The 26564-nt window shown below is 32.3% G+C and overlaps 4 protein-coding genes across 10 annotated transcripts; 3 read left to right on the top strand and 1 right to left on the bottom strand.

The window, feature by feature from the left end:
• Positions 1-193: 193 nt before the first annotated feature.
• On the top strand, positions 194-1810 carry BDBG_06647. 2 transcript variants are annotated; one of them, XM_031722704.1, is made up of 4 exons: positions 214-393; positions 480-927; positions 1025-1159; positions 1272-1700. In XM_031722704.1, the coding sequence occupies exons 1-3, from the start codon at positions 333-335 to the stop codon at positions 1032-1034; spliced, it is 519 nt and encodes a 172-aa protein (XP_031579545.1). In that variant the 5' UTR covers positions 214-332; the 3' UTR covers positions 1035-1159; positions 1272-1700. The 2 variants fall into 2 exon arrangements, with proteins under 2 accessions (XP_031579544.1, XP_031579545.1); XM_031722703.1 differs by having other exon boundaries at positions 194-393; positions 1025-1810.
• On the bottom strand, positions 1499-5794 carry BDBG_06646 (HMG domain-containing protein). Of its 5 annotated transcripts, none has more exons than XM_031722698.1 (5): positions 5516-5794; positions 3168-5425; positions 2826-3115; positions 2093-2776; positions 1510-2016 (listed from the first exon to the last, which is right to left on the bottom strand). In XM_031722698.1, exons 2-4 carry the CDS (start codon positions 3347-3349, stop codon positions 2208-2210), a joined length of 1041 nt encoding a protein of 346 aa, XP_031579539.1. In that variant the 5' UTR covers positions 3350-5425; positions 5516-5794; the 3' UTR covers positions 1510-2016; positions 2093-2207. The 5 variants fall into 5 exon arrangements, with proteins under 5 accessions (XP_031579541.1, XP_031579539.1, XP_031579542.1 ...); XM_031722701.1 differs by lacking the exon at positions 5516-5794 and having other exon boundaries at positions 3168-3986; positions 4121-5413; XM_031722702.1 differs by lacking the exon at positions 5516-5794 and having other exon boundaries at positions 3168-4419; positions 4492-5338.
• BDBG_06645 lies at positions 3689-5796 on the top strand. 2 transcript variants are annotated; one of them, XM_031722697.1, is made up of 4 exons: positions 3689-4444; positions 4502-4680; positions 4740-4842; positions 4902-5796. In XM_031722697.1, coding segments are annotated over exons 1-4 (885 nt in total). In that variant the 5' UTR covers positions 3689-3842; the 3' UTR covers positions 4903-5796. The 2 variants fall into 2 exon arrangements, with proteins under 2 accessions (XP_031579538.1, XP_002623206.2); XM_002623160.2 differs by having other exon boundaries at positions 4740-5476.
• A 10827-nt stretch (positions 5797-16623) lies between these two features.
• Positions 16624-16851, top strand: BDBG_17423 (uncharacterized protein; the record flags this gene model as incomplete). Its single annotated transcript, XM_031725144.1, has 1 exon — positions 16624-16851. One exon carries the CDS (start codon positions 16624-16626, stop codon positions 16849-16851), a length of 228 nt encoding a protein of 75 aa, XP_031579537.1.
• Positions 16852-26564: the final 9713 nt, after the last annotated feature.

The following is a 26564-nucleotide window of genomic DNA, read 5'->3' as shown; positions in this document are numbered from 1 at the left end:
GTCTTTGCTGTAGCGATGCTGGGATTTTATGTTTTTTGAAAGGAGTTTGTTCATTTTCGTTGCTAGGGGGTTAGCTGTGTAGGGTTATGATATTTTATCTGCATAGTAACGGGTGATTCTAGAATCTGAATTTCCGTGACGGAGATTTCCAAAAGTTCAATGAATGTTCCAAGACGTCATCCATAACATTCATTTTTGATATCCCCAAACATAGCTCTTCTCACGAACCTCTGAACCAGGAAACTCACGCAGACATCTACCCCTGAGATCCCAGCTATTCCGCATCTTGCCATGTCTCTTGTTTAGATACTGCAAGCCAATCGACGGAAACAATGACAATGTCTAACAATTCATCCCTGCCCTGGGCAGACTGCGATACAGGCTTCCTCGACAGTATGATATAATAGCCCTGTCATGCATTGGGGGTCCTGTTCAATTGGTGCTATTGCTACTATTGCTAATCCATATTCCATTCCCAGGCGACGGCATAGCCATCCGCAAATGCAGCACAGAATTCCTCAGCACATTGTGCACGGCATACATGGACTGTATCGCAGACGACAAAATTCACGTCCAGGACAGCAGCGCGAACCAGCTATTCGAGCGCGTGATGGACGAGCTTCGACGACTGTCATCATCCCCAACCCTCTTCCCATCAACAGAGACACAGACCCGCTTCTGGTCTCTCCTAACCCACGCAATTGATACCCAGGTCACCGCCGCGCAGTCGAAAATAGATGAAGAGATGAGAGCCGATTTCCTCATGCGGGCCAATCTGCTTGCGAGGGAGGAAGATAGATTGTTACAATCCCTCAATCGCCCAACGTTTGCGGCTCCCCTATCACTTCCATTGGACATGATTTCTAAAATTAGCCCTATCAGTGTGCCGAACTCCCTTCCTCTGGACTCGAGTATGAACATACATGGGTAAGATATCCACTCTATCTAAGCCCAATATGTTGAAAAATTGAGGGAATAGTAAAGTTTCCGCTAACCAACCTTCCCCACACAATCAAACCTATAGATCGCTCTAGCTCCCAACATATACTTCGATGTAAGTATCCGCCCGTCCTACTTGCATTCCCGTCCGGCCCTCAGCGTTTTTACACACACATATGGAGAAGGAAAGTTCAGTCGTTCGAAAAACAAAACCAAAAAGGTACGGACAACTTATTTACTTTTCTATTTGTTTGTTTGGCAGAAATATAGCGCGTTATCCAGGGAGGCCAACGTTACTGATCGCTTGGAGAATTTGAGCTCATGGACTGTAGCAGGGCGCGTGCTGGGATTAAAGCGACGTATTATCATTCTCGGAATCAAGTTGTTGGCTTCCAAGTTGTCCTATACATGTGAACTATCTAAACGCATGCACATCCCATGGAACAATGGAAATGGAACTAGGTTTAAATATATTTGTCTTCCAAGTAGGCATAAGTAAACAAACACTTTACTCATCAGACCAGATATTGCCCAACAAGGCTCTTCTGAAACATCTACATTTTACTTCTTTGCTTCCTTTATTTTTCTAATTTTTTTGGGGCGTGCTTGGCCGGTCTCAATTCTTTAATTTGACCCAGTGTTGGCACCGTCAGCTGAGATAGAGTAGTCTAGTTTGGAATTTTGACGCTGCATCTAGGCTTTTGACATAACGCTTCGAGTGTAATTTCAGTGAATATTTATATACACATTTTCTGATACGTTGCTTCAGCCAGATCTGACCTCAGAGATCAGGGAAAAAGCTTCCAGCTATGAGGGATTAAACAGCAGACTATAATGCATTGCCCGCCACTCCAAACCATGTTTGTACGAGATCTGGGCTACCGTTTGGCTTTCTCGTGGGAAGTTCAAGATGTTAAGTTGAACGCGACATGGACTTCAGACCCCCGATGAAACACAAGCCACACACTCGTCCTGAAATTAACATACATATTGGGAGAACCATCCACCAGTCGTTGATAGGGCAATTTATTAACGGCTTTTTGAAATGCATGCTATTGAGATGCTGGCGGAGCCTGTCTATCGATCAAGAATTTGTATTAGAACTAAATTAAATATTAGGAGCTGAATGAGAAAGAAATGAAGGTTTATTTACACTGAAAGAAGAACAGTCTGTTAATATCATTTTAACACTGTCTTCAAATAAGGGGCTGGAGGGGTGCCCAACCCAGTAAGACCATCGAACGGAAATGTAGGCAGAAAATCGGGTATCACTGTCCAAGGCCGGCAAAGTAGTTGTCAAATTCGAAATCTAAATTGGACCAATGGCCCGCTAAGCCCGTCGTACTGGTAGCATGGGCCTGGGTGTGTTGGGGAGTAGTGACTGTTGTGCCTAGGCGTCGAATTTGAAAATTCATGAATCCAGCGTCTTCGAAACCCATAACGTAATTGGTGCTGTGATTCATCGTCATATTCGTAAATCCTCGACCAGGGGAGAGCGGAACAATGAGGTCGAAGTTACGCTCGTCATTGACTATGTTATTCTCATCACTTGCAGGTGAAAGAGAATTTACATATGTACCATCCGATTGAGACATTGGAGTTCCAGCTTCTCCAGCACCAAACTGGGCCGAGCTGACAATCTGCGTATCATTCAACGCCAAGTGGTGAGCGTCACGGCGGGACGTCGACCGACGCTTTTTCTCGGATGGCTTACGGGGAGCGTATTGATAGTCAGGATGATCCTTGGCATGCTGGACCTTGATTTCATCCGCAAGCGACTTGAAATGGGCTTTGGTCTCAGCAGACTCGGCTTTCCACCTCTTCCCAAGAAGAACTGCTACAGAACTTGTTAGAGCGATCATTAAAAAAGGGAATGTGAAACCAACATATTTCGTTGTTATGAAAACCTGGGTGAGATGCTTTGACGAGTGGATGGTGATGCTGACGATACAAAATGAATGCATTTGGTGGCCGCGGGATTTTTTCAGGCTTTCCTTGAGCAGCCTTGTTGGCTTTGGGAGATGGGCTTGCGTTTTGGTCGCTGTTCGTTGCGATCATCGGCATGACTTGAGCAACGGCAGAATCTACAGCCCCATCCAACACTGGCGTAGGCATAATGCGATAAACACTGTTGACATCATCTTTGAATGCAACGACGGGCGTGCTGAGCAGTGCGCTTGAGGTTATATTAGCTTTTAGAAATTTCTCAAAGAAGTAGATAAACACACCTCAGGCGATCTTTAATCTTCTCAACATTGTCTTGGCCGATTACGGTGTTGATATCAGCGGGAAGGAGAATCTCGTTCTTAGTATGTTTGAGATGGGCCATAGCATGTTGCCAAATAAGCTCGATAACTAAGTCCAGAGACCTTGACATCGGCTCCATGACGGAGGCTGTAGCCGTAGCCATTTGAATCTGTAATTGGAAACTTTTGCTTGATCGCCGCAGAGGCAGGAAGATACAAGCCGTGGAACAGGGGGATATTCAGGGTATCATTAATTAGGTGGATAATATAACGGTGGATATTCGGTGGTGGAACAATGGCAATAGTGCAGGGACTCATCGAAAGTAGTTTTCATAATAGAAGAGGAAAGGGAGAAGACAAAGGAGAAAAGGAGGGAGAAAGGCTGGGAGACAAAAAGGAAGAAGAGACAAAAGTAGAGCAGAGCTCACCAAGGAGAGATAGGCGGTTGTGTTCTTTGTTTACAACAGAAAGTGAATGCGAGGTGATGAATTTCGGAGGCTAGCGACCCCTCAAGTACGGAGTAGTTAAATATTTAATTCACCTTGCCGCCCAGGTGGTTCAAACCATTTCAGTGACTGGGAGTTGTAAAGGAGTGAGAATAAACAAGAGAGCCAGAAAAATGATTTCATTATTACTTTTAAATCGACTTCTAACTACATGTTAAACGCCCGTTCTAAAGCTGCTATTTTAAACCCTAGTCTCCCTTTTGAATCGAGCGGATCAGCGCCGAATATGGATCAAGTACATTTCCTTGAGTCTGCAAACGTCGCGACCGTTTTTGACAACGCACTGCCGCATACTCTGGGAGAGCTATCAGCCACAGCGAAAGATGTACTCAAAAGGCAAGCGGGAGTGCTCCTGGCTTCACACAAGTCTTGTCCCCAAGACAAGTTCCGCGGTAGCGTCAAATTATTCCTTGAGGGAGGGATTCTTACAGAGGAGAGTGCTCTGCGTATTACCCCAAGGACTCAAAATAGACACGCAAAAAGCGCTACCAAAGGCCGTCTCAATGACGTTCAACGCTTGATGCAACTTTACAACGTCCACCCGAAGATTGAAGACTACTCCAATGAACCTATTTCTCTCATAGACAAGATTAAAATTCCTGGTCCCGAATACATCCCAGACGCTCTTAGAGAGTTGGTTGAAAGAAAGATTTTACTCAAAGAAGAAGAGGCGACCCATATGGCAAACGAATTCTCGGAGAAATATGGATCTGAGTCTCTATTCCGATCTGCATTTCGGGAATTTTTCTCAACGTGAGCGAGCTCTTCACGAGACGAGTGCAGGTTACCAAATCACTAACAATGGAACAGTGGACTTATCGGAGTCCAACAGACGTTTTGGAGGCCCGATCCTCGCAGTCAGCGAATTCGTCGACAAGCAGAGGAGATCTGCCTCCAGGCAATCGATGAAAGTCTCTGGCTTAACGGGGCCGAAATTCTCTTTGTGATCCGTGCCACGAGATGCTTTCCGGAAGACGCCATGTCATTTTGTGAGTTGCACTATATTAACGAGAGCCAGAACATTGCTAACACAGCTGGTCTTTTCTAGGGCGTTGGGTATCAGCTAATAGGTTAACCTATCTGGCGGTAATGGATATGATTGAACTACAGGGAGGGTTTCTTGACGATCCTGAGACTGTTCAATCTCAGTGGTGGGGTGTCCCCGTGCTTATCTTTAGGTACTTCCTAAGGCTGACTTCGAATTTTGAAGAATATCGGACCAGTCAAGTGGATGTCGCCTAACCGCCTAATTTCTACATATAATTCCGACTTTGAATACAGCAATGGGCGTTCATACATCGCGCATCCTACATATTTAATAACGACAATTAACTCGCTGTTAACATTTAAATATGAACAAGAAATTCGCGAAACAAATCAGCGAGCCAAACGAGTAATCTCCCAGCACGCAGCTTTTAGTAGTTCTGCTTAAAAATTGGGAGCCAAGTCCATGTGAAGAAACCAACAGTTGGGAGCATATGCAATGTGCGGCGCGTAAACTGATGGGCCGGCAGGGACCGGCAGGTGGTGGCTCAGCACAGTGATTAGGGTCGTCGAGCCTGCAGACGCAGACGCAGGATGTGTGGTTGGGATAAAGTTGACAGGGGGTCCGTGGGCTTTGTAAAAGCGGGGCAGCCACTTTCCACCATCGTCTGCTGCCGCCAAGATTCGATCCTGCATCGGTTCTAAAAGTTACAACGATGTTGCGTTGGTCCAGATTTCTATTTCTTTGTTCTGAGCTTAGTAGAATTAATTTGACTTCCACTCTCACAACCACAACTGTACCCTATACCTTAAAATCTTGCAAACAAAGAACGAACCCACAGGAAAGAAAACGAGGTAAACCGTCTCAAGTGACTACTTTGGTGGCTGCAGGAAAACCACCCGGCACCTTATGAGGCGAAATAAATTACCCACGACCAACTAGCCAAACCAGTAACTTGGGAGCCCACCACGCCCAGCCTCGACCAGGTCTCCGGGATTAAGAAGTGAAATTAAATATCGGCCCTCTGATGGACATAGCTAAATTAGGCTTAGGACGCAACCTTGGAATGATATTTGGCCGAACAATGAACAGAATGTAATTTGCGGAGCGAAGCGAAGCAATATGTTAGATGCTTTCAAAACCTGATTAGAATAGAAGGTGCGATCTTGTAGGCTCCATTCTGTGATATGATTGGTTGAAAAAATGCACACCCCACGTGACCGCCCGTAACGTAATCAACCACCTAACGCTCGTTTCCACCTAACACTCGCCTTTGTAAATCAATTACAATCAACTTCAAATATTCATATCTCAATGAATATTTATTTAAAACTATTCTAAAAAACAGAACAATAATTCATAGATATATATTATATTATATTAAATTTCTATGAGAAAATAACATATAATTATTAATTTATTAAGCTTTTTAAAATACTATTTTAAAATAAAATACACAGTCTATATTTATAAATATATTTATAAATATAAATTATTTTCATATAAAAATTAAATATCTTATAGATTATATATATTTTTAATAAAATATAAAATTTTATCTTGAAATTCTTATTTATTATTGATTTATTTAAATTTTTATATAAAATCTTATATTTTAAAATACTATTTTTGTAATAACTATGTATTATTTATACTTTAAAATTGTAATTTAAATAAATTATTATATTAAATTATTTAAATATATTTATATTTAATAAATTATTTTTCAAAATTTAAAATTTCAAGAGTTTTTAATATTTTACTTGTAATTTATAAAAAAAATTATAATAAAAAAATAAAAAAATTCTTAAAAATTAAAATATAGAATTCTTATATAAAATAATTTAATATTTATTAAATTATAATATATTTATATAAGAATTATTATTTTCAATAATATATAATACATATTTCTTAATTTATAATAAAATATTATATATTTTATTATACTGTATTTTATTTTCTAATTGAATCTATATTTTAATCAATTTTAACTATATTATAATAATTTTAAATTATATTATACTATAAGTCTTGATATTTATAGATTATAAATTAAAAAATTAAAATAATGAATATTTATTGAGATATTAACATTTAAAGTTGATTGTAATTGATTTACAAAGGCGAGTGTTAGGTGGAAACGAGCTTTAGGTGATTGATTACATTAGAGAAAGCCGCAATGACCTGTATAAATAGTCATCACTTATTAAGCAGGTAATTACAGCTTCAATTGCTGCAATTGCTGCTGCTGCAATACAATAAAACACTCTTTATAGAAATGTAATATAATCTATCTCTGTAAAGATTTAGTTCTTTGTTTATAATTCACACTAATTCTATAAATCTTCTGTTTTCTTCTTTATAAACATAGCTATATATAAGAGGCCTACGCCGAATAGATCAGTATAATATTAATAGGTTTTATATAATAAAGATAAAAATGTTAGAGAAGAAAAGAAAGAGAAAGTGTAAGAATTAATGATTGAGATGAATATTTATATGTGTATATAATGATGTACATGATGAAGCTTCAGAGTGAGAGAATATACACGCATTTATAGTGACTGAGAATCAGTGATTGAGAATGACTGAGAATCAGAGTGTATGTATTCAAGAATGAAGTGATTGAAATCTGTGAAGTATAATGAAATAGTCTATATAATTGATCAGATGCAGCTTATTACATTAGTTCTCTCTTTCAGAAGTAGTTCTTATCAGTTAAGAGCTGCTGTTTCAGATAATATAGAACTCAGAGTTCAGATCAGTTAATTATAACTAACTTATTTTATAAGATATTACTGACTGCAGTTATAAGATCTCTTATCAAGAATATTCTTAATCTCTCACTTAAGCTCATTATCTTCTTCTATGATGTCTAATAACTGTCAGTCAGAAGTTAGTTAAGAAGAGAACAGATCAGTAACAGCATAGCAGAGTAAGCTTGTATAAAATATATTATGAATTTCTGATAATATGTCAAGATAGTAGTTGTAACTATTTAGAACTTCTATCACTTTATACTTGATATAACAGTAATCTAGTATATAAGATGAATGTGTGATTTATATATTCTTAAGATTTAATTATATCAGATCTTCTATCTTATATTATTCAGTGAGATCTTGATAAACATTAATTTAATTCTCTTAATCTTATTTCACAGTTATTATGAAGACCTCTGCTCAATCACAGATATCTCAGAGTTTTATTACTATATTATCAGTGATCTGAATTAGACTGCAGAGATTCAGTGTGAACTGTGTAATTTCTAGAAGATTCAACACTTTTATATAATATTCATGTATAAGAAAGAATAAGCTTATATCTATTAAAATAGTATCTTAACTGTTGATAGCAATCTCTGTATATAGAAGAAGATTATATTAATTATCTTATAAGTAATTACAGAACTTACAGAGATAATTCTTCACAGTCTGAATTATTCATTCTGATATATTATCAGTCTCAGAGTGATAGACAGTTAATAGATAGTATATAATCTTAAGAACTTGATAGATTCTTGTTCAGAGAGTACTTATGAATTAATAACTCTGATCTGATACTATAGATCTCAGTAATTCATATATTTAATAGAATAGACTTTGTAGAAAAGCTTCAGTGACTTGTTCAGTATTTATCTTATTATAAGATTTCAATATTATATCTTTACTTAGTTAATTCATAATAATCAGAATATTTCTACAACTCTTACTCTTAGATAGATTAATAGTGAAGTTAATTACTATATCTCATCAGATTCTATCAGAAATATTAAGTGATTTTAATAGATCTTTTCTACAGTTCTTTCATAAGATAATAGAAGAACAGTGATTATAGTTTTGAATAAAATATCTGATACTGTTTAATATCTTAGATCAGTAGAACTCTCAGAAGATCATTCTATACAGTTATTCACAGTCTGAATAATTAGTTATATATAAATTATACATCTCTTACATTATCTGAGTGTGTAAGAGTTTGAAGTGAAGAACTCAGTATTATTCACAGAATTGTAGAGTATTATTATTATTAATTAAATATTCTGAGATATCAGTTCTTATACATAGTTCTGAGAGAAATCAGAGTGCTTTTTAATATACTACTTTAATAAGAATCTGAAGAAGTTCATCTATCTGAGCTGCTGTATATCACAGTTTATTCAGTGTAGAAGAAGTGAAGATATCAATAATAGTTCTAACTAAAGAAGTATATATAGTGTCATAAACTGTTTCATCTTAATTAACTAGTATCTTCAGATTCAAGAGTCAGTGCTCTCAGTTCATTCAGTGAGTATCTATTATATTAAATAATATATCTTACTCTCATTATAAGAGAGTATTTATTATCAAGTTCTGACTATCAGAATAATAGTATATTATAAAATAAAAGTAACTTAAGAACTCAGATTATTATATCTATTATTCAGTGAGTTTATAGATAGTTATAAAGTATTTAAGATTCTTATAATCTGTGATTATTTTAAATTCAGAGATACTTTAAAGTTCAGAGTCTCATTCTTCTAAACAGTGTATAATTATGAGAAGTTTCTTATTATAGATCTCATAATTATATTCAGTAGAACTCAGTTTCTTAGATATAAAAACATATAATTATAGAATATCTTCATTATTATATTATAATATCACTTTTTCTATTATATAGTCAGAGAAATCAGCTTTAATAACTATCTTATAGTCAGAATTAAATATTATCAGTAAAGAAGTATTAATGAATATCTTCTTTATCTATATAAATACAGCTTTAATATTTACTGATTATTGAAATACTGAGTCTTTCTTAATAAGATCTGTAAGTGATCTTATAATATCTGAGAAGTTTTATATAAATTGCTAATAAAAGTTAGCAAATCTGATAAAGCTTTATACATCTTTCACAGTATATGAAGCTTCTCATTCAAGAATGACAGAGACTTTCTCAGAATTTATTCAAATTCTCTTATCAGCTTCTATAATAAAATTCAGATACTTAATACTCTTAACTTCAAAATCACACTTATTAATATCTATCAGTAGTTCTACTTCATATAGCTATTATAATATTTTTTATACATACTCTTGATATTCTTTTCTGAATTTATCAGTGAAGATGAGAATGTCATCTAGATAAGTAGATACAAACTTATTAAGAAAATCTCAGAGTACTTAGTTAATATACTTCTGAAATATACTGAGAGTGTTAGTCAGTTCAAAGAATATGACTATTTATTTAAAGAGATTATAATATATTTAGAATACTGTAAGTTATTCATCTTCTTCAGTGATATAAATCTTATGAAATGCAGTGATAATATCTAGTTTTATAAATTATTAAGCTCATCTGATTCATGTTAGAGTTTTATTGATAAGAGATAAAAGATATCAATCTGTCACGCTCCCGGCCGCGCCAAGGCCCTGTTGCGGTTTCACACGGCTTATCACTTTCATGCGGATGATTTCATTCTATCTGAACTGGTTTCCAATCACTCTATGACATTATTTGAATATATCATAGAAAGATCTGATTGATGAATATGAGAACTCTGCTTCTATATGAGATCAGCAGATTACTCTTTCTTGATAATAAGACACTGCTGAGATATCACTCCAGCTATTCTCACTTATGAAATAAGAGAAGAGTATTCATTCATTGTCTATATAGAATAGCTAGATGCTGACTTCTCATCAAAGAAGTCAGTGATTTATTTTACTTTAACAGGAATATATACAAGAGTTACTGTGTGTCTTATACAATCTTCTTAGTATACTAAGTATCATATCTGTGATATTCTTGCAATAACTCTGTAGCCTACAAGCTTGCTATTTAAGTAAGATAGTCAAGCTCACTTATACAGCTTTTCAAACAACTATCTCTATATATTGTCACTGACTAGTCACTGCTTCAGTTCTGTTATATTACAATTCAAATCACTTAATCTGATTATATATTTGAATCAGTTAAGCTCTAACAGACTGATATGACCTCATGCATCTGCACTGAAACTGACTCAACCTCACTCTCTGAAAGAAATACTACATCATTTTCTAGAGTATGTACATCTCTATCTCAGCAGAAATCTGAGATTTCTGAAATCACTGTGCATTTTGATATGAGCTCTTCAATCACTCTGTCATCACCGCGGCCTCTACACATCTACATCTATTATGAAGATAGAGAGATTAAGATCAGAGATTCTCTGAAATATAAGAGAAATATCTTGTCTGAATTTCACAGCTTTATCTATACTCTTGAACAGAAATTCCACCTTAATTCAAGCCAGTATAATACTCATAAGATATAAGTAATATACACTGTCAATCTTCTTGAAGGCATCTCTGCAACTACTTGAGTCATTAAGAAAAGAAAGCTTGAGTGTATCAATACTGTTATGACTTGAGAAGAATTCAAGAACTTTCTACTTAATCAAATCAAAGATCACTGCAACTGTAGCTTCACAGTGACACAGCAGTTTAACTTATTATATTAATGAGATGATGAGAATTCTTCTGATTTCAATACAAGATTTGAAGAATATTGAGAGAAATTAACTGATGATTTGAATCAATTAAAAACACAGCTTTATCTTATAAAGCTGACTCACAAGGTGTGAATAATAATATTATAATATCAGAGTTTATTAATCAATTACACTGAGCTTGTTAACCTGGCTTTCTGAATCTATTTGAATAATCAATTCTCTGAGAAAAAGACTAATAAAATCTCTTCTAAGTAATCAATAATAGAATCTAAATAATATTATGACAGCTTTAGTGTAGAGAAAGTAAAGAAGAATTTCAAGTATTCTGATTCTTCACTCACTGTGAAGAAACACTAAAAAAGATTTGATAAAGATCTCTATTTTAACTACAGAGCTGATAATCACTATATCAGTGATTATAAGAAACTGAAGAAGAGAAGAAACTGAGAAGATATCTTCTTGAAGTTAACTTCTCTTCTGACAAATGTATTCATGAAAGATAAAGAAGAGAAAGAAAAGAATTAATAATTCTCACATCTCTGAGTTCATGTTATAATTACAATATATACTCTGAATGAGAAGATATCAGTGAGATACCTACTCAACTTCAGAATGAATATCAACTTCATATTCTATTTCTTTTCTTTAATAAAGAATTGAAAGAAGATAGATTCATCAGATCATATAAAATTTACAGATGAAATAAAATACTATCATTTTAACATAATTTAAGCAAAGTATGTGATCACAGACTTAGAAGAAATCTTTAAGAAGAGCAGTCTGCTTCTTCACACAGTTAATATTATAAATGAGAATGTCATTTTAGATCTTCTATAATTGAGAGAAAACAATTCTTTCATTGACTGAGTTACTCAGATATGATGATATTATCTCACTAATAAAGAGACAGTGATAGAGAAATCTGAAGAGTTTTATCAGAAGAATCTTGAGAAAAAGATTGAGTCAATATACTGTGTAGTAGATGATTAAGACTTAAGAATAGATGAAGAAGTCATCACTCTCACTGCAAGATTAGCAGCAGTATTTATTATTAAAGACAGATGTATATAATGTCTCTTTACAGATTTTAAGAATGTCTTTTTAAAAAGGAAAGTAGTGAAGTTTTCTGATATCAAGATATAATATAAGATTCATCTTGAAGACAGTGTAATAGTATTATACAGGTCTCTTTATAACTTGTCTGTAAAGAAGTTGAATATTCTGTATAAATATCTTGAAGAAGTGTAATTAAAGAACTGAATACATTTATCAAAGAGTTCAGCAGAGATGTCTATACTCTTTATACTTAAGAAGAATGATAGACTACATCTATGCATAGACTATAAAGGCCTTAATAAGATAATGATTAAGAATCACTATTTATTACTGTTAATTAACAAGATAATTGATCAATTATCTGAAGTAAAGATATTCTCAAAGATTGATATACAGAATATCTATCATAGAATCAGAGTTAACAAAGATGATGTTTGAAAAACAGCTTTTTATATTAAGTACAGTAATTTTAAATATCTTGTTTTATCTTTTAATCTTTATAATGCTTCAGCTATCTTTCAGATCTATATAAATAAAACACTGTAAGGTCTTGTCAATGTCTTCTGTATAGTATACTTGAATGACATTCTAATCTTCTTAAAAACAGAGAAAGAATATAATACTCATGTTCAAGAAGTGTTGAGTCACTTGAGACAGTATTAACTCTATATAAACACTGAAAAATGCTCATTCTACATGCAGAAGATTGATTTCTTAGATTATATTATTAAAGTGAATGACATTTCAATGAACAGAAGCTAAGTCTTTATTATTGAGAACTGACTGATGCTGCAGATGTACTGTGAGATGCAGATATTTCTAGAATTTATAAATTTCTACAGATAATTTATCTATATATATTCACAGATTACTGTCTCTCTTACAGATCTGTTGAAGAGAAGTGTGAAAGACAGAAAAACAGAACTATTTATTCTCACTCAAGACACTGTGTAGATGTTTGTAGAATTGAAATAAGCTTTCATAGATATTATAATACTGAATCACTTTAACTCTGACTTACTCAGTCAGTGTAAGACTGATATATTCAGAAATGAGATCTATAAAATCTTTTCACAGTTAATATCAGAGATCTTTTAACATTGAAAGAATCAGAAAATAATCATCTCTGAGAAAACAGATAATGAATTATCTGTAAGAGAAGACTTTTTCACAGAGTTTATAAGATATTATAAATAAAGATCAGTAATTTTCTTCTTCAAGAAGTTATCACTCATACAGAGAAGATATAATACTTATAATCAGAAGATATTAATAATTGTCAAATTCTTTAAGATCTGGTAATATTATCTTTAAAGTAGTAAGTACTCAGTGTAAGTTCTCACTAATTATGTAAATCTATGTTACTTCTTAACAATAAAGAGCTTGATAGAATGTTAAGTTAGATGAGTGAAGCTGCTTTCAGAGTATGATTTCTATATCTGATATTATTCAGATCAGCTTAACTCTGTTAATACACTGTTTAAACAGCTCAATTATAATATCATTAATATAGAGAAGAATTCTATAAAAGAATCTCTGTCATCACTATAGAAGAAGCTGGCTGCAGAGAATTGAGATTCTCTAAAGCTCAGAAACAGCACTGAAGAGACAGCTGCATAACTCAGTATAGAAGATGAAAGAGAACTCAGATCTCTGTGAGAGACTGACACTGAAAATTATAAGCTTCTTATATCACATCTTATAATTATTAAATTGATAAAGAATGAAACAGTCTATAATCTTTTAACTCAACTACTTTTGAAATTCATTGATAAGTTATAGAAGAGGGACATCTCTACTACAGCTTGAATTCAGAAGTTAAAGAAGAAAGAATTCAGTTTAAACTTGAAAGAGACAGACTCTGAGCAGAGCAGTGCTGCTAAGAAATCAAGTCACTGATAACTAGAAGAATATGAACTTCTACTGCTGAATAATTCAGTCTTTGTCTCTTGTAACAGAGTGATGTATTAGAAGTTATTAAGAATTCATCATAATAATCTTTATACAGAATACTTTAAGTTAGAGAAGACTGAGAAGCTTCTAAAATATAAATATACTTAAGACAAGCTTCAGATAGATATCAAAGAGTATATTAAAACTTACAATATCTATTAAAGAATAAAGATTCTGCAGTATAAGTAATACAGTGAGTTAATATCACTGTCTGTTTTAAAGAGCTTATAACAGAATTTATTAATAAATTTCATAGTTAATCTGCTGAAGTTGATAAGAGTCAAAGAATATGACTTAATTTTAATCATTATTAACTGCTTCATGAAGATAATCAGATATATTTTTACTTATAAAAAGATTAAAGCCTCTGAATTGACTGACCTGTTTTTAGATATTATTATTCATAATTATAGTGCTTTAAAATCATTAATAATAGATTGAGAATTCCTCTTTATCAGTAAATACTAATCAGCTTTTTACTATTATCTTATAATAAGATATCTTCTCAGTACTGCATTTTATCTGCAGACTGATGATCAGACTGAATATCAGAATCAGACACTAGAACAGCATCTTTAAGTATTCTATTTATATTATCAGAATAATTGACTTAAACATCTTCTAACTGTTGAATTTGTATATAATAATATAAAGAATGTAATCTTAAAGATATCTTCTTTCTATACTTATTATGAATATAATTCTTCATTACTCAGTGATGTCACAGATAATATTTTAAAGAAGAAGATAGACAGTTAAAATATCAGATAGATATAGAGAATAAAGTATTTCTCAGTATTAGAAGTAAAAGTAAGATTGAAACTTTTAAATAAAATTTATAAGAAGATAGTGAAAAGTATTTACTGCACTTAGAAGTAGTAAATAAAATACTATAATTAAAAACATCTTCTAATGAAGTTCTTGATAGAGAATTAAGTACTACTTTCAGTAAAGAATATCAAGATAATAAAACTATATAAGAAGCTCAGTGAGTAGTGACTAGAATCTTTTCTGATAACAAGAGTGATAAGTAAGTAGATATATAAGTTAAAATTATTCACAGAATTGAAATCAATTTATTCTGTTTTTCATATTTTCTATTTAAAGCTCTATAAGTAATACTTCAGAGCAGAGCTGTCTCAGCTAAATAATATTAAGATTAAGAGTGATATTAAATATCTTATAAAGAAAATATTGAATAAGTGAATATATTATAGTAAGCTTCAATATCTCATTAAATGAAAAGATTATTTATTATCAGAGAATTTATAAGAATTACTTAAATATTTGAAAAATACTGAGAAAGAGATTACAATCTATGAGATAGTTAGTAGAGATTATCTTATTATATATCAGAGACATTGAGTAAGAAATATCACTTAAGACTTCTTATTTTTCTTAAAGGATTTTTTTAGAGATAATCTTACAGTAGTGAGTCAGTATCTTATAGACTCTATAATACTCTTCTTCTATTTTCTTTTAAAGAGTTTTTAGAAGTTTAATAAGACTATACAAGTATAAAATTCCTGAAGCAGTTAGAGAAAAAAGATATTAGAAATTAATAAAAAGATTAATATTATCAATCTATGAGCTGCTGCTATTCTAATAGAGCTGCAGTCTGCTGAAAAAGTAAAAAGAGAGATCAGAGTCTACTTATTAATAATCACATCTTCATCAAACTCATTCTTCACTATTAAAGTCTCTGACATTAGTATCTTTATCTGTTAAGAAGTTAGCACTGCAGTGCTGTAGAGAAGCATGCTACAGAAGAGTATGAGAAATACATGAAATATTAACTTATTAACTTATAAAGCATCTCAGTTATCTGTTTTAATTAAAGTAAGATTCTCTTTAATCAGTGATTAATCTCTACAGTGCTTTCAACAGTGACATCAGCTGATCTCTTCTTAAGATCAGCTATTCTGAGATATTTTTTTATCTTGAAGATTCATGCTTTCATCTTCTTTTACAGATAAGTAAGAGAGATCTTCTCAGTCTTAATGAAATTCATCAATGCTTGAAGCTCTAAGACTCTCACTCTGTACTGCTTGAATATCTAGACTTCTTATCAGAGCTGATATGACATCTTTCTGTAAGATAATACTTACAGAGAGACAGGAGTTATTGTTACAGATGTAACAGAAATAACAGAAGTGAGAGAAGAGACAGATATATAAAATCTCTCTCTTCTTCAGCTGCTTAGTACAGTACAGACAAGTGATGATGCTGGTCAGAGGCCACACTGAAGCCTTCTTACAGAGAGAAGATGAAGAAATCATGAGACTCTGTGAACTCAACTCAGCAGCATTCTGAGCAGGGCTCAGGCATGTGAGAGAGAAACTACAGATTGAGCTTCTCAGAGTCACTGTCCCTGGAATCAAGCTCTCCCCGGGTTCCTCTCTGAATGACCACATGAGGTCATACATCACTGTATTGGTGAGGGGGGGGGGCAGCGTCGCAATGGCGGTGGGGGGGGCAGGGGAAGGACCAGACATGAATGAACCAACTGGCAGAAGAGATGACACCTCACTGCAGGGCATGGTGACTACCACCACAGCTGTAAGAGAAGTAGAAGAAGGAGAAGAAGATGTGGCAATGAGAGCAGTGCTCCCGCGGCTCAGTGATGCTGCTGTCTCTGCCTTCAACCTGGCTTTCTTGATAGTCACAGAGACTGCTGCCACACCATGAAGATATTTACTTACTAGAAAACATCAGAATAAGTCCTTGATTATTCTTCAAGAATGATACTCTCATGCACTCACTATTACAATTAAGAGAGAGAAAAGAAAAATGTTTCACAGAGAGAGAGATCTTTTTAAAAAATCCTGCTACTACTGTCAGCTTTGTCTCTAAAATACATCACTTTTGCAGAGAATTTTATATATAGAATGAAATATAATAAGAGATCTGTAAGTCACTTATTAACTACATTTTTCTTATCTTAAATTAATATATAAGAAACTCACTTATCATGTATTTGATTTAAATGAAGATAAGAAAAGAAAGATCTATATAGTCAGTAGAATAACTTATCTATTTCTTTGTATTATATACAGTATATACACTGTCAATCAGTTAGTAATTATTACTATATAACAAAGATAATTTCTAATTCAGTAATCTTAAGAGCATAGAGACTATACTCTTAAGAGAGAGAGTATTATTATACTTCTAACTGTATTAAGACTTTGTTACAGTTTCACACAGCTTATTACTTTCATGTGAATAATTTCATTTCATTTGAACTGATTTTCAATCACTCTATGATATTATTCAGATATATCATAGAAAGATCTGATTAATAAATATAAGAACTCTGCTTCTATATAAGATCAGCAGATTACTCTTTCTTAATAATAAGACACTACTGAGATATTACTCTGACTATTCTCACTTATGAAATGAGAGAAGAGTATCTGCTTATTATCTATATAGAATAGCTAGATACTGACTTCTTATTAAAGAAGTCAGTAATTTATTTTACTTCAATAGAAATATATACAAGAGTTACTGTGTATCTCATATAATCTTCTTAGTATACTAAGTATCATATCTGTGATATTCTTACAATAACTCTGTAGTCTACAAGCTCACTATTCAAGCAAGATAATTAAGCTCACTTATACAGCTTTTTAAACAACTATCTCTACATGTCACTGCTGACTAGCCACTGCTTCAGTTCTGTCATATTACATAATCTTTCTTTATCAATCTGTTCAGATCTTAGTAGTTTACATAGAATCAGAGTTCTTTATCTGATTTCTTTACAAAGAGAATAGAGACTGCAGTGAAAGAGTTACTAATATATATAAATTCTTTATTTAACAGATTATTGAGTGTCTTTCAAAGAAGAAGAAGTTCATCTCAGAACATGTTATAAAGAGAGTCTTATAGTAATTCAGAATTCTTATTATTCTTTTTCTTTAACTTAATACTATGATTAGACTGACCGTGTGACTGTGTCTGAGATCAGAACCAGATTTTTTGATAGTCTTATTATCAATTTGACTGATTTCATTACACAGTTTTAACATTAGATAGTAGTCTCATACTGTTTCAGTGAGACTTACTGTCTACTCTTGTCACATTTTTCAAATAAGATCATGATTTCCACTTCTCAATTTAAATTATTTTTATTACTTTAAATGACTTTAAATCTCATTTGAGCATTATCAAAAAGCATTACTTTTTAAAAAATTAAAAATAGTCTAAAAAAAACCTTAAAATGTCTAAAAATAGTAACTTTATATCAAGAATGAAACTAAATGAGATTAAATGAAATCACTTTCTCATTTTTTTCAAGTCATGGTTCCATTTTAAGATCTGATATATAGTTACTTTACATGTTTTTTTGATAGCCAGTCTCAGCAGAATTCACGTCAAGAAATGTATGAGATCAGATCAAATAGAATCAAATATGAAATTTATAATCTCAATAATCAGTCTAACTGTGATTCACTCTGAGATCTTGTAAGAAGAGTATGTTTATAATATTATCTTATCAGAAGACATCTAGATATTCATAATATTATTAAGAAAGTTTTGTATAAGAATCTGTTATTATAATATAAGATAATTTTTCTAGAGTCTTTTTAATTGTGATTCAAAGGTTGCTTAAGCCAGCGTACGATTACAGGCGTACGCCGGCTTCTTATATATTGAATCTCGTATGCTAAATTAATTAGTGGCTGCTATGACTCTCTTTATATTTGTACACTAGTAGTTCAGAAGCGGCTGCATTATTATCTGATGATTGTATGTTCTTCCGAATCACATTCTCTCTCACCAGATTCAGTCATGCTTATGTGACCATGTTGTACATTCTAGCTTCATGCGGATTAACTTGTCACTAGCATTTCACAATTATGTGATCTATTTCTGATTTGACTAGTGTTCTGTATACACTCTTACAAAGAAACTTTCACTATATTACATCACTTATTTACTAACTTTTCTCATTCTTCAATCATCATCTTCATCATTGTTATTATCAAATGCTATTATCATCTCAGATTTCTATTTCTTCTTCTATTCAACTCTTTCTATCTATTCATCTATCATATTGTACATGTTTCTGGCAATGACTCTCTGTTCTTATAACAAGTATTATTGTAGTACTCATACCAGGCAGTTTGTTAGCAGTAAGTGTAATGTGTTGTGAAATGTGATCAGAACTTGTTTATCTTCTAATAATTGTCAGAATAATGTATTATTATGAATGATACATCTTCTTCATCTTCTCATACACTCTCTTTATCTTCTCATACACTCTTAACTGTTTCTCTTCTCAGCAGGTTTCTGATTGTGTTTTCTGACACAATTTTACATAGACACAGATGCTGATATGTTGTTTTTATTTATATAGAATTCTCACACATTGACAGATTCATGTCTGTCAATGATAGTGAACTCAATATTGAATCATTGATTGAGAACTTGAAGAATGTAATAATGAAGAAATTGTCTGTGTCATGTATAACTGAGTCTTCTGCATTTTCTTCTACTCTCTCTGTTTCTTTCTCTGCTACTTCTTCTCAATCTTCTACACCTGTCTCTGTGTCTGATTCTCCCGCTTCTGCTACCTCTGTTTCTGTGACCTCTGGTTTTACTGTCTCTGCTTTCATCACTAGCTCTTCCTGTTTTAAGAAGATGTTATATAGGCTTAATGAATCACATCTCTCAGTGTGTATACTCTCACTCTTCTTATCAACTCTTAGAATGATTTATTGTATAAAGACTGTATATGACATAACTATCTGAAGCTCAGTCACAGATACTGATTATTACATTCATTTTAAATATTCATAATAGAGTAATTATTTATTTATTTCAGAGAATCATTCTCTCTTTTAACAGTATTAAGATTGTAAGTCTTTTTCTTTTTATCTTTTCTTTCTGACACTGATTTTTCTATTCTTAGAGGAAATTATTATGAGTTTTATTATACATGAAGTCATGATATTCACAGATATTAAGAAACTTTTCATAATTATTAAATTCAATATTGTGAATACATTCACTCTGATAAATATCTTCAGTATAATCAATCTGTATCAGTCTATTCTCTGGCATTTGTTATCTGACTTTATGATGCAGGTGAAGAATATTCATGTTTTCAGAAACAGAAATACAGATATCATTCTCTTTTACATCTGCAGATGTGAGGCTTATACACCTTGTCTGAGATGTTATTATGAGAATGAGCTGTTCACATGCTGTGTTCTGCTTTTTATATTCTCTCATGTCTCTCTCTCTCTTTCTGAGAAGCCTCATGTGTATTGTAATTGCATGTATAACTCTAAGATTAGTAGGTGTTCATTTAATAACTGTTCTCATCTCTGAGTTTGTAATTTTCATACACTAACAATGATTCTTAGTTGCTTCAGTGTCAGAGATCATTCTAATCAAAGATGATAACACTGCTGAGACTACTCTCTCTTATTTTTAAGCTTCTCTTATCACTTTCTCTCTCTTTTCTGCAGAGAAGATTGTGTATATATCAGATTATAAGTATTCAGCACTGAGTGACTTCTGCTGTTATTCATTTAATTCTGTATCTTCTTCTTCTTCTATTTCTTTCATCTTCACTCTCTCTGTTCTGGCTTCTGATTCTGCAGGTTCTGCACTCTTCTTCAATTTCTCTACACATACATGTACACATTTCTATATTGGCATTTCAGTCAATCTTATGATAAATAACATTAATGTTATATACAGAGCAGTAGAGAAATCAGAGACATGCACAGTGTTATTACAAGAGCAGCTTACAGCTCTCAAATCTCTTACAGATCTCAAGTTTTGAGATTTTCTTTGTTTTTAGTATTTTTCAGATGATATGATGTTGAAAATAGATTAAATATATAGTATATGAAAATGAATGAGATATATATAATAATATTTATCTTTTACAGCTAACTCTTACAGTTGATAACTAATTCATTATCTCTTTTCTTACACTTTTTCTTTATCTGTTAGTCACTACTCTTACACAATCTCTATATAATACAGCATTCAGTGACTAGGTTCAGCAGCTTTCATCTTTTATAATTCTGTCTCATATATTATACTGTCTCTCTTCACTCACTCAGATCACTACAGTGAATGACTCATTGAAACTAATCTTACTCAATCTCTGAGTATTCTCAGAGATTAAGATGACTTAGTCTTACATATTTATAAATGTTTCAGATAGTTCATTCTCTGTAATCTTCATAATTGAACTGATGTAAACAGTTAAATTCAACTCTGAATTCCTTTTTCTTCTGTGATCTGATTTATATACAAGTCTGTCACTCTGAGACTACTCTTTACTATGTTGCACTCACTATCTGCAGCACATTATCATACAATCAGCTACAGTTTTATTACTTATTGAAGTATGATATTCATCTGATTTCTTTATTACTTCTCATTCTTTTCTTATAATTGTGAAAAGATCAGAATAAGTGAGATTATCTGATTTATAAGTGTCTATGATTTCTCTTACTTTACAAGACTTTTCAATTATAAGTCTCTTCTTTTTTAACACTGATAATAGTGCTGTGAATAACTATAATTCACTCAGGTCTTGTATCTTTGCTTTCATAAGTTATGAATCATTGATTAAGTTATATAAGACTCATTTCTCTGATTCTTCCAATGTATACATTCTCAGAGAATATGATTTAAGTATTTTATATAGCTCAAATCACCTAGATTGAAACTTCTCAGAACTCTTATTGTGTATGAGAACTTATATTCTCATCTTGAGACTTAATTTCTTAACTAGTGAGTCTCATATTCTTTTCAATTGAATTGCTCAGTTCAGAAGTAACTTATTAGCTTTTACATGTGTGTGGCTGATCTCTTTCAATCTTGATTCTGCATCTGCAACTGTTGTGTTCACAACTGCTGTTTCTGCTGTGTTTGCAACTGCTGTTTCTGCTGCATTTATAACTGCTGTTTCTGCTGCATCTGCAACTGCTTTCTCTCTCATCTTTTTCAAAGCATTCTTCAGAATGCGCAGATGCAATTCATATAACAGGTAGAATGATAAACACTTGAAGACTGCATGCTGTCAAATCCATGTGGTCAATAGCACCTGCCTGAGATATTCATTTCATAGTCTCATAGGCTTGCTCACTAGATATTTCATTAGCATATTACTCAAGATTTCATTCAAGCATTTTCTCTTTTCATTCATCTGTGAATGATATAGTGTTGTTCTATAATATCTTATCTGTAACTGACTTATAAAATGCCTCACTACTTCTCTTACAAGGTTCACACTGTTATCAGTTAGAATCTCACACAGTATTTCATAGTTGATATAGATCTCATTGTGTAGAAACTTCACTACTATCTTCTCTATCATCTCTGAAACTGCTTTTGCAACTGATCAGTCAGTAGTGTAATTAATAGCAGTGATTATTCATCAATTTTCATTTGGCATTTGCAGTAATATATCTATGAGATTCATCTCTCATCATTTAAACAGTTATATCATACACTCTATCTAATATTGTACTTTCTCACATTCTAACTCTTTCTTAGATTCTTTCATAATCTGGTAATTCAGACACTCATGAGTGTATGTCTGAATATTCTCAGTCATGCTTGATCAGTATGCTCTTGATTTAAGTACACTCATGAGTTCAGAGCTTTCTAAGTGACTGAATTTCTTGTGTATATAAGTTACTAAGTCATGTCTAAATGAAGATTCTAGATAGAGAGCTTCTATGTATTCTAGATTGCAGTAAAGTATAACATTATTTTTCAATTTTCTCAGCTTGAAGTTCAGAAGTATCTCTTCTACTACTTTCATGAGACACTTGTCATCTGATATCTTGTCATTCTTTAAGCAAGAGATTATGATGTTCACTCATTCTGATTTCTTACATTCTCTCAGTATATTTAACATGAACATCTCTTATATCTGATTCACAGAACTCTCACTTATAAAATCAGATCTGTAACTGATTGTATCAGATATCACTGTGTCTGATCTCTTTCAGTATTTGATATGAAGATTATATGCTTGAAACTCTGAGATTCAACATGCTAAGTATTTGAAAGGTTTTATTATTAATTATAGATAGATAAGACTTTTGTGATTCATAATCACTGTTATTGTATGTCTGTTATTAATATATCTATTTCACAACATCAGTGTGTGCTTAATCACTAGTAATTTCTTTTCATATACTGAGTAATTGAGCTCAGTATCTGATAGTTTTCTATCATTATACATCACTGAGTGCAGCTTGCTGTTCTTATTCATCTGTAGAAGAGCATCTCTGATAGCTCATTCAGATGCATCTATTTCAATGTAGAAAGATTTATTATAATCTGATTGAATAAGCACTGAAGATATTATTACATATTTTCTCAGTGTGAGAAAAGCCTCTTCACACACAGTATTTCAGATGATTAAATGAAACTTCTTCTTTCACAGATTTATATCTGTTTCTCTTAAGAGATCTGAGAGTGATGCAGATATTCATATGAAATCCTTGATAAACCTGCAGTAGTATGAGACTAACTTAAGAAACTATTATATATAATGTACATTTCTCAGCTGCAGTCAATTCACTATGACATTCAATTTCTTCAAGATGAGATATATACAGTCATCACTTACTACATGTTCTATGAACTTCAACTCTTTCATTTCAAACACATACTTGATTGATTTGACATAGAGCTTATACTCTGTCAGAGTTGTAAGCACTTCATCAAGATACTTCAGATGTTTATTATATGAGTTTGAAAAGACTAGAATATCATTGAAATATACAAGATATGAGATTTCATTCTGTTTATAAAGAATTGTATTCATTATTATTTAAAAGATGATAGATGTATTTGTCAGATTAAATAATATTATCAGAAATTTGAACTTTTCTCATTATATATTAAATATAATTCACAGAACTGACAGTTCATCTATACAGATCTGTCAGTATTCTGAGAGAAGATCAATCTTCAATAGATATCAGATATTTCTGACTGTATTCAACTGTTGTTGAATCTGTGATAGTGAATATTCATTCTTGATTATAAGCTTATTAAGTGCTTGATAATTAATACACATTTATCACTTTTCACCTGCCTTTTTTACAAATAGAACTGAAAAGCCTCACACACTTGATAAGAATTGTATGAGATCATGTTCTAGAAGGTCTGTGATCTGACACTTTTGTTCTTTGAGATGTGTTTGTGACAGAGAATATGCATTCTGATTGACTAGTTTTGCATCCCCTGTGTCAATCTCATATACAAATTCTTATTTCAGTGATAATTTCAGTGAAAGATCTGTTCAGAAGATCTTTTCATACTTCTTCAGAAGCTTCTTTATACACTTATTCTCTCATATATCTTTTGTCTTAGTTTTCTTCACTTCTGAGTTCTATATAATATACAGAATACTTTCAGATGAGATCTTATAAATCATTCTCTTTGCTTATTAATATATAAGCAGATTTAACTCTTCTATATCAGAGGCATGAAATGTCCTTCTCATATCAGTTAATAGAATCATATGAACTGTTTTCTTTCTATCAGTCAACTGCATATAATATGTACATCATTGAATCTGCAGATTGAATCTTTGAAATCAATCAAGTCTGAGAATAAGATTATATTTCATATTCTGCAGCTCTCATGCTCAAATATAGTAAGATTATTCTTCAAAGTACAAGAAAACTCTTACTCTTGCAGATGATATTAAATATCAGTTATCAGATAATCTTATGTATCAGGAATTCTTCACTCAGCAGATCTCTTTCAATCTTTGAATTATATAATTATTAATATATTGCATAGAAGCTTCTATGTCTGTTAACACTTTTACAGCTATCTCTCAATTCTTATTCAAGTGTTCTCTATATATTAACATTTCAGGTCTCAAGACATTGAGATGAGTGTTCACTTCATCATTCTCACTCACATCTCATTCAGAAGCCTGCTTCTTCTTTGTATTCATAGAATTCAGAAAGTCATCTAATATAAGCATCTCTTTTACTTTGAAGACTTTTCATAGAATATCAGTGAGTATCTCTGAGCTCACTGATTCTGCTAGTTTTTTAACTCTCTTACTTCTCTTGACTGTGTATGCTGAGTGTAATCTTTTACATTATAATTCTAATATCTGTAGTTAAAGCAAGCTTGATACTTATAATATCAAGATTTTCACTCAGAAAATCTCTTTTTCAGAGAATTCAGTGCTTTAGCAATGATATTCAGATCTAGATTCATCACATTCAGATGTATAACTTGTGTTATAGAAGTCTGATTATCTATTCTTCACTGAGATATACTCAATTGCAGTATTTTCTGTTATAATTGACTCACTTATTTCTGTACAATGAGAATGTTATATGCTTCTTTCACTGTGTCTGATTATAAGATTAAGTATTTTCATTTCACTCTCAACTCAGATGTAAGATCATGAATAAAGATCTGTAAACAGAAAGAAGTTAAAAGCTCTTCATTCAATACAAGATAGTGTAAGCTGAAGTGTGTGAAGTATAATGTAAGATCACTCACTTATCTACACTCAGTGAAGTATTTATAATATTTATCTTATATATTCACTTTCTCAAAGTTATGCAAGATTCATTTGAAAAACTCATTTCATGTTTATAAGAATGAATATCACTCTGAGTCTGTGAGATTCATCTTTTCATCAGTCATTTATAATGACTTCACTTTTTCACATAGAAATGCAGCAGATCTTAAGACTTATTGAAATTTCATTAACTGTCTGTCTGTAAGTTCATATTCAATTCAATAATATAATTACATCTGACTTAGTCAGCTGATTACAGCATTATTTTTTCAGTTGTTATTAAAGCTTAATAACTTCAGCAGATCTTCTGACTTAATATATCTCATGCTCAGATTCTTATTCTGCACAGCAGTTTCTGATGATGTGTATACTTCTGAAGAGATTGTGAATAATTATGATGAAATCTTCAGATTCAGTGTAGTTATCTATCTATGTAAATATTTAATCTTCTGCTACAGGTCTAAGATCTGATTTTCTCTATTCTTATTAATGATGATGATTGTATTGATGAAGCTTTTCATAGTGAATGCTTGATCTGCAGCAAATGTCAATTGTTGTTTAGCTTCTGTCTCAGCCTGCCACTGTGTACACAAGGCCTTGATCTCATTTAGAATTCTTGTACATGTATGAAGCTTTAATTTCAGTTCAGCAGTCTCAGTCACTTTTCTTACTACTTTAAGTAAACTCTCTGAGAGATTCTGCATATCTTCTGGTTCAGATAGTAGAGAAGAGTGTTATTTATATCAGCTAAAGAAGATATTCATTTCAGTGATTTCTCATTAATTGTATGATGTCTATTATTATATCACTGTATCATTCTATCACTATATTGTTATATGATTTCTGTTATTAT

Source organism: Blastomyces gilchristii (genome assembly GCF_000003855.2).
Source record: "Blastomyces gilchristii SLH14081 genomic scaffold supercont1.14, whole genome shotgun sequence".
In the NCBI taxonomy this organism is placed as follows: Eukaryota; Fungi; Ascomycota; class Eurotiomycetes; order Onygenales; family Ajellomycetaceae; genus Blastomyces; species Blastomyces gilchristii.
Note: the sequence above shows the minus strand (reverse complement) of the source record. Positions and strands in the feature narration are given on the sequence as shown.

Coding starts and splice junctions, on each gene's coding strand:
- BDBG_06647 (XM_031722703.1), top strand. CDS start 333: ATGACAATGTCTAACAATTCATCCCTGCCCTGGGCAGACTGCGATACA. Junction 394..479: donor CGATACAGGCTTCCTCGACA/GTATGATATAAT, acceptor TTCCATTCCCAG/GCGACGGCATAGCCATCCGC.
- BDBG_06646 (XM_031722698.1), bottom strand. CDS start 3,349: ATGGCTACGGCTACAGCCTCCGTCATGGAGCCGATGTCAAGGTCTCTG. Junction 3,116..3,167: donor AAGATTAAAGATCGCCTGAG/GTGTGTTTATCT, acceptor TATAACCTCAAG/CGCACTGCTCAGCACGCCCG. Junction 2,777..2,825: donor TTTTCATAACAACGAAATAT/GTTGGTTTCACA, acceptor CAAGTTCTGTAG/CAGTTCTTCTTGGGAAGAGG.
- BDBG_06645 (XM_002623160.2), top strand. CDS start 3,843: ATGTTAAACGCCCGTTCTAAAGCTGCTATTTTAAACCCTAGTCTCCCT. Junction 4,445..4,501: donor TTTCGGGAATTTTTCTCAAC/GTGAGCGAGCTC, acceptor ACAATGGAACAG/TGGACTTATCGGAGTCCAAC. Junction 4,681..4,739: donor GGAAGACGCCATGTCATTTT/GTGAGTTGCACT, acceptor GGTCTTTTCTAG/GGCGTTGGGTATCAGCTAAT.